This window comes from Haliotis rubra, unplaced genomic scaffold, assembly GCF_003918875.1.
Source record: "Haliotis rubra isolate DU_JTF1 unplaced genomic scaffold, ASM391887v1 Scf2007, whole genome shotgun sequence".
Classification (NCBI taxonomy): Eukaryota; Metazoa; Mollusca; class Gastropoda; order Lepetellida; family Haliotidae; genus Haliotis; species Haliotis rubra.
In genome coordinates this window covers 22703-31404 of record NW_025766012.1, presented here as the reverse complement: position 1 = coordinate 31404, position 8702 = coordinate 22703, and the positions used below count along the sequence as shown (strand labels likewise).

The 8702-nt window shown below is 39.0% G+C and overlaps 1 protein-coding gene across 2 annotated transcripts; it reads right to left on the bottom strand.

Annotated features, from left to right (window-relative positions):
* Positions 1 to 2650: 2650 nt before the first annotated feature.
* On the bottom strand, positions 2651 to 8173 carry LOC124275672 (caspase-3-like). Of its 2 annotated transcripts, XM_046711294.1 has the most exons (3): positions 8013 to 8173; positions 7436 to 7527; positions 2651 to 5747 (listed from the first exon to the last, which is right to left on the bottom strand). In XM_046711294.1, the coding sequence occupies exon 3, from the start codon at positions 5719 to 5721 to the stop codon at positions 4396 to 4398; it is 1326 nt and encodes a 441-aa protein (XP_046567250.1). In that variant the 5' UTR covers positions 5722 to 5747; positions 7436 to 7527; positions 8013 to 8173; the 3' UTR covers positions 2651 to 4395. The 2 variants fall into 2 exon arrangements, with proteins under 2 accessions (XP_046567250.1, XP_046567251.1); XM_046711295.1 differs by lacking the exon at positions 7436 to 7527.
* Positions 8174 to 8702: the final 529 nt, after the last annotated feature.

Here is an 8702-nt window from a genome sequence, read left to right as displayed (position 1 = left end):
TGAAACAAAATTAAAACACAGTTTGCATATATCCCGGCAAACTTTGCTCTCTACTTCATCGTCTCCTTGTGTTATTTGTTTTCCCATGTGCACCCCAAGGGTGTTACAATATTGAAGGCCAAGTGCTCAATTTAATTGGTGATGTGTACTCCAAAACATCAGCTCTGCAGTTTTGACTTTCATCGACATTAAACTTAGAAATGGATTTTCAAGGTTGAAAATCGAAATTCGTTTTTTAAAATGTTAGATTCTCAACTATTGCCTTTCTTTTCTATCTATTCGAGATGTTGGATTGTCATATATAGGAGGTATTAGATATATTGCTTAAAGCGGCGTAAAATTAAACTCACTCACTCATGGCTCGCTTATTCTTGTTAAGTGGAAACACCGTGTTACTGTCTTGGGCGCTACCTTTGAAGGGAGCAAAACATAAGACAGTTATCATTACTTTTGTATTTACCTCCAATACCACCACTGCAATAGTGTTTACTATAAGCATTAAGCTGAACTTACTTTGATCAATATTGTACCAGCTGTATAATGGCAACGTAGTGATTTTCTTTACGTAGACAGGGAACACACATCAGTAACAAAACCTATTAATTCATGAATCTCCTCGCAGAAATACGTTCAGTACCTTTTTATGCTATCATACACACCACAGATGATTTCGTTATTACATTGTTTTGTTTACATGCTAGAATCTCACAATGATCTACCATCATCGGCGTGGGGTTTGTACGAAAATGAAAAACGCAGACATGCGAAACCTAAGGGAAACTTTCTTTAATTCATTCGGGAAATGATCCAGGTTAGATTCGGTCTTCAGCAGTGACTGGGTGGTCAGGCTTGCTGACGTGGTTGACACATGCCATTGTATCCCAAATATGTAAATTGATGCCTATAACGTCAATCACCGGATTGTCTGGTCCAGCTTATTTATAGACCACCGTCATATATATGCTGAGTGCGGCGTTAAACAACAACGATTTGTTATAAAACCCGGTGAATATAGATACAGTTACATATCCCTCTCTTCAGAAGTTCAAAAATAAAAACAAAATGCTATCTGGAGTTTATTGAGAAAAGAAAATCTGAAATACTTATCTCGTAACATTTATGTACATTTTAGAGGCAAGACATTTTGACAAGAATCTGTAGTACTCCCTTTCTTGTTGATCTGTTGCATTATACAGTATGAATCGGATTCTCAAAGTCAAACGAAGGTTATTTGTCCAAGATGTTCAACTTCACCTTCAGGTTAAGTCCCTTCCAATGATCTACCTGTCTAAACTAGAAACAAAGGAGGACAAAGGAGTGGAAAAGAATATTGACAATACCCAAGACAGTGTGGCATGGGTGATGATTTCAACTTTTCTTTTGTGTCCTAAAATATTTAGAAGTTACACTTCACACCTGTGTACGAGTGAACAAGTTCTTTTCGACTCTTGCTGAGCAGTTGGTTGATTAATGTTACAACATAAAAGACCTCAGATAAACTTTCAAAACGGTTTTAGACAGCCATGAGGAGGACATTTCCAAATCTGAAGCATCAGTGACAGAAAATGAACGATGAAATTCCTTATTTTGACTCATACAAAATGGCTGCGCTTTTTTTTGGTGTTTTTTCAAGGGAACAATTGCCTTGCCTTTGCACGTGCTTCTGACGAGTTACACCAGCGACCCGGATCCCCTCACCTTTTCGCAATGGACCTTGTCAATCATTACCAATAACGGTTTAAAGTTCAAGTAAATCAATTTATCGATACGAAGCAGGCATCTAAATAGGAAGTATGACAAATGTAGTACATATAGCTGCTCTCTGTTTCAGATACAAAATATGACTGACCGATCTTCGCCAAGATTTCGGGTTCAAACTGTCCCCTAGTAACCAATTCGTGTTGATGGGTGGAATTAACTGGAATATTGTTGGCTAGGGCATTATACTTGCGGCATAAAGCAACATTCACTTGAGTCATGAGAGTATGCATACCCCGCTCGAGGCCAGTACGTACACACACCTGAAAGTTGGACAGAACTTCATGCAGGGGCTGCAATGGACTCCAGATGGTGCAATGGGCAATGAGCCCTTCAACGACAACTGAATACCGTTGTCACAGACTAATGACAATATAATAACATATACGGCTTTATGAGATGAGAATATTTCCCGTCAAAGGCATTTCGATTTCAAAACCAAATAATTATGAGCAATTCTTGTGGATATTATTGTAACGGGGATGGCTTTGTGTCCACAACAACACAACTCCGTTGAGGCTGTAAGTCTGTTTATTATTTTCGGTAGTTGTTTTACACAAAGTGTACACAAATCTGAAATAATACATGTATACATAGCGCTCAGCCAAAATATCTACTCCATTAAATTCAGTTCATGTCATTGCAAATATGGCTTTATGAATACCATTATTACCGCTGAACATATACAACAAACTCAAAACAAATGGACATCACAAAACTAATAGTTCCGTTACATATTCAAATCCTTGGGAGTGCAATTAGTGAATATATATAGCATCTTCAAAATAACCATGAGTGAGTGTGTGGGTATGGTTTTACGCCGCTTTTAGCAATATTTCAGCACTATCGCAGCGGGGGACACCAGAAATGTTCTTCACACATTGTACCCATGTGGGGAATGGAACCCGGGACTTCAGCGTGAAGAGTGGACGCTTTAACCATGAGACTACCCCACCGCCCCCAAACGACCATGACACATCTCAGCGTGTCTTACCATCTATGGGACAACTTGCATCAAACTTGCCTCATGTTGTGAAACATCAACGTGCACCAAGCACCAGCCAAGGACTGAATATAGTATGCCTTAATTAGCATGGAAATGATAATTCTAACCAGTAAAGTAAATGTACAGTATGTTTGGACTCAAACATAAATCTGAATAAATTGCAAGTGAAATTATTGACACCAACAACTTCTAACTATAAGTCAAAGTATACCTCCACCAAATGGATAAATACAGCTATGACCAAGGACCAACCAAGGACTGAATATAGTATGCCTTAATTAGCATGGAAATGATAATTCTAACCAGTAAAGTAAATGTACAGTATGTTTGGACTCAAACATAAATCTGAATCAATTGCAAGTGAAATTATTGACACCACCTTCTAACTATAAGTCAAAGTATACCTCCACCAAATGCATAAATACAGCTATGATGAATATTGAATTAAACTTTCAAAAATTAGACATATTTTTGTATTTTAATTTCATTTTTTTATGAAACCAAGTGAAACTAACCTGTAATTCGCCAATTCAAAATCCTCCTCTATGACCTTTTAACCACCGTGCCAGATTGGGAGAAAAACAGCTAGTGAACAAACTCCACACTTTCCTAATGCATCTAACTTCAACATGTTGGACATCTTCAGCCAATGAAAGCCAGGGGCAAGACATCAGACCTGACCTCATTGAGAGTTGGCTAATTTGCATAGGAACTACTTTTGACCCTTGACCCAGTGTTGGCTGTAAATAAATCATGGACTTGTGGAAATATAAACCTTTTTACTGACTGTTGAATTTTTGTTTAAGGTGTTATGAATTGATTACAAACAGGCAAATCAGACAAGACATATTAAAAAAGATTATTTCCGTTTATCATTTACGGTAGTTGCTTGACACAAAGCCTATACACATCTGAAATAATATATGCATATGTAGTGCTCAGTCAAAATATCTATTCCATTTAAATACAGTTCATCTCATTGCACATTGGCTTTATGAATACCACTGGTTTACAACAAATAACAATGCTTAAGTTCATTGTCTTCATGGTGTAAATAATTTGTGTATCTGTTAATCATAAACTAACCAGTCTCTTTGCACCTGCCCAAAACCGATGAATTATGCAAATATTCACTTTGAATGGATCCACTTCAAAGCAGTTCGATGATTTACATTGGTCTAGCATAAATCTTTTTCTGTACGTCAAATCTACTAACATGCAAATATCAGTCTATGTCAACAAAATTATAGATTATCAATACATCAACAATCAGCATTTAACAGTCCGTAATGGTTGTCTGTCGCCTTGACAGTTTTGCCATTCTCAGTTCCACAAACTACAGTCAGTCCAGAGATTACAGCCATCTGAACACCTAGGTTTGTCACTGACAGATCCACAAACTACTGTCAGTCCAGAGATTACAGCCATCTGAACACCTAGGTTTGTCACTGACAGATCCACAGGCTACAGTCACGTACGGGTGCCTGTTGCCTTGACAACACGTATCCAACTGAACACCTACTTTTCCTACTGGCAGATCCGCAGATTACCATTATTGTTGATTGTTGCCTTGTCAACATGTATCCAACTGGACAACAGGACAACTAGTTTCGATATATTCACAGAGTCAGTCATTGGTCGACAATGTCATCATGGCCCGATCTCACGGACGGCCTCTTCAGGTACAGGTGCTTTCTAAGTTGCGACTGGAACATAGGCATCTGTTTAAATGACCCTTTAAATTTCATAGCGGCAACCTTCTCGTTTACCACGGTCAGAATATCCACAATGTGATTTTCAGGAAAATCCCGAATTGTCTCGCACAGTGTCTGTATAAACGGAGAACCCATTTTGGAATTGCGGTACGCAATGAATCCTTTACTGGTAGCATATGCAATTAAAAAGTCTCCAACCATTGGCACAGTAGTCCTCTCTCGAGTGTCCGCAAGACCTGTTCCATCGCACTGATCGGTTGCCGACGGATTAACCTTAGACCCCTGACATGCCTGAATTATGAACAGCTTGGGTTTGCCGGTTAGACCGGGACAATTCTGGGCACAAAACAGAGATGTTAACTCTTCAATTTCGATAGTCAGGCCGTCTACTCCACAAATGGTGTTCTCTGACCCATGAGACATGATGAAACACACAAACATGCTGTACGATGTATAATCCAGCTTAGATATATGGATCATGTCTTCCAGTAGTGTTGAAATGTCTTTGTTCTTCACTTGTCCCATATCAAATCCAAGTGGTCGAAATGTTGTTTCGATCATAATAACGTCCTTGTCAGCGCCGTGTCGATCTGCTGCGTTGTCAAACGTGTCGTTGTTAACAATAACACACAAACCAGCTTGAACTCCCACTGGATAGGTTTGAACTTCCAAGCGGCGATCCCGACTCCTAGTGGGCACGTCTAAATATGGTGGACTACTGTTGATTACAAAACTGGAGCCCAAGACATCCCCAAGAACATCAACCAGCATTTTATGTATGTTATGTCCATCTTTAGCTGATACCATCAAGTGGCGCTTCACTGGCTGTCGCTTGGTAGTGATAGGATCCATTAACTGAACGTTGTCTCTGTCTACCCTGTCACTTTTGTTTCCCAATAGATAGGTTTTTCCTCCCTTCAAATAACGCCACCGCGTTATCCTTGGAGCTCTCTCGAAGATAGTTGTTTCCTCTATGTCATAAAACAGTAAATATGCATCTGCCCTACAGTATTTAATGGCGATAAGAGCTCTATGGGACTTCCAACTTCTGTATTCTCTGATGTTTAGAAGAACTGGAATTCCAATAAGCTTTTCCAGATCCAATTCCACAACGTAACACTTCTTACTAATTTTCAGCTTTCTGAAGTCTACTGTATTAGCCAGTTGCCGTATGAAAAGAGACTTGCCCGATCCTTTATCCCCGAGAACATGCAGGTCCACAGTCCTTTGAGCTTTGGCCATCACGATTATGCAATATCTTCTTGGCTCTACAAGATAACAGTCAGATAGTACACAACAGGGTGACAGCATGGTCAGTTCAATGTGTTTTACATCACAAATGGTCAATTAATCCAAGGTTATCATTACTCTAGATTGCTTTTCCATCCAAATATATTTGACAGAGATACACAGGATGAGAGACACTCAATAGTGGTTATTTCCCAAGAGCAAGGCTTACGTGACTCCCGCCCAACATCAGGGATATCCAAGTACACTCAATATTCAAAACATATTGAAAACAATATCATTGCAGAGGTTAAAATCACATTGCAATACATACATGGCTATACACCATAAACAAGACGCATTGATTTATGGCCCGAGTTCGGTCCCTGTCACATTATGTAATTACACGGACAGGCAGGTGTGATACTTGTACACATGACATGTTATGATGTCTGTTGATAGCAAAAAGTTCTGCACACAAAAAACGAGCATGTATTTACAAAACCCAACATCTCTTTATATACACACACACAATGAGCCGTGGGGGAATATGCAAATGAACCAGCCGTTACACTTGAGTGCGCACCCACCCACTCTGACTGGGTTCGGTATCCCGGCTGCTTCGTTTCGAGGGAAGTAAACCCAAGTACAAAATATTGCACTTTTGTTTTGCGATTGTACGCTTATGTTTTTTCATAATCAGCAATGTATATTATATGTCATGAATAAGTGATAATTGTGTTTTAATTATTTTTGATTTTTTTGGTTGCATGTGACCTTTAATCTATTGCCTCTGGTACATGTGTTATCTTCCCTGACATTGTATGCGAGTACAACTAACTTATGTATTCATCGGAATGAAGTCTTGAGGAGCTATTTCACCTGGACAAACGGCTGGTTATTATTCTTAGTAGTGAATGTCACTGAACATTAAACAATATGTCCTTCACATAATTTGCAGTTGTGTTCTGAAAACATTTACAGAGAGAGAGAGAGAGAGATATTATTAGGCGTGTATGTATGTATGTATGTATGTATGTATGTATGTATGTATGTATGTATGTATGTATGTATGCATGTATGTATGTATGTATGGTATGTATGTACGTGTGTACGTGTGTACGTGTGTGTGTATGTATGTATGTATGTATGTATGTATGTATGTATGTGTGTGTATGTATGTATGTATGTACGTGTGTATTTCTGTATGTATTTCTGTATGTGTGTATGTATGTATGTATGCATGCATGCATGTATGTATTATGTGAGGTTGTATGGCTGTTTTGTATTTGTGATTATATGTTTGTTAGTATGTATGTTTGTTTGTATGCATACCTGTGCGTGTTAACTTATATGAATATGATTTTACGTGAGTAGATACTGTTGGTTAAGTTGGTCTACAATGTTTTTATTGGTTTTAAATAGTCCCTCATAACCTAACGGGTAGTTTCTGTAAACTTTTGTACAAAAAGCTTGCATTTTATGACAATGTACAGAAAGTGAGACTCAAATAAACATACTCTTCTCTCTCTTCTCTCTCCTCTCATCTCTTCTCTCTCTCTCTCTTCTCTCTCTTTCTCTCTCTCTCTCTCTCTCTTCTCTCTCTCTCTCTCTCTCTCTCTCTCTCTCTCTCTCTCTCTCTCTCTCTCTCTCTCTCTTCAATAAGCAGTGAAGAAGAATGACTTAATGTATGCTTGCAACCAACTAGTATTGTGGATATATGACTAACCTGCTTGATGACTCTTTGTTCACTTCCTTATTCCTCCTTTCGGGTTTGGCCCCCTTTTATCCAGTGGCTACTTAGCGACGTCTTGCTGACAACTTCAAAAAAAGAAGCCGGAATAATTATTTGATATCCAACATTATGAGCAATTATTGAAACGTACTTTTCAGCATTAACCCTGTACCATTCTACATTATCCACTGAAACGTAAAACCTTCCCCAAATTTCAGTTAAATGCTCGCATATTTTTGACTTCTTGGTCTGATTTCCACAGCACCCGTTTGTATATCCCATTTCGCCCCAAGGTGTTGTAATGTGAGCAAAATGTTGTCCATTATGAAATGTCGGGCGCTGGCTAGGTCAAGTTGTTTGCACACAAAGGAGCATGTCTAACCATCAACCAACAAAAAGCTTATACGTTATTGCTTGTGGTCTATGGTTCCCAGTCTACTATGTTTTGCAGTTACAACCAACACTTATTTTGATGCCTCTCCAGCCAAACAAAATCGGGGAGTTACCTGTTCCATTCAATAATGTGAAGGGCTACTGGGGTAAAACAAATGTCAAAAAGTATTTAACTCACGAAACAGGTGTAAATTCTATCCACTAAATGTCAGGTATTCCGAAGAGTTGTTGACTGAAATGGAGGCTTGGTTGAAACACGCAACACTGCACCACTGATCAAGCTATCAATAGGGCCTGATGCATTGATGTATTTTCGAAAAAGAAAAATCAACGGGAACATTTCTGAGAAATGTTCGTAGCTGCATATTAGGTCATGATGGCCCAACCATGCGAATAGCAAAGTCCTTTTGTGCACTCACGGCTTAAACGGACCCGGACATAAAACCGGTGCATGACTAAGTGTATTACAACGTACAGGTACGAACACTGGAAAGATCAAGTGACTGCAGGCTTTCAAATAAACTAATGTGCCTCTAATCCCATAACGTTAAACGCCATTATGCCACCACTGCGGCAGGAACACAGTCTTGTACCATAATAACCCGTTTGCTATTTGCCACCAAACAGACTTCTAATAACCACCCAGTAGGCTTCTATTAACCACTCAGCAGGCTTCTATTAACCACTCAGCAGTCTTCTATTTACCACTCAGTAGGCTTCTATTAACCACTCAGCAGGCTTCTATTAACCACTCAGTAGACTTCTATTTACCACTCAGAAGGCTTCTATTAACCACACAGAAGGCTTCTATTAACCACTCAGTAGACTTCTATTAACCACTCAGAAGACTTCTATTAACCACTCAGAG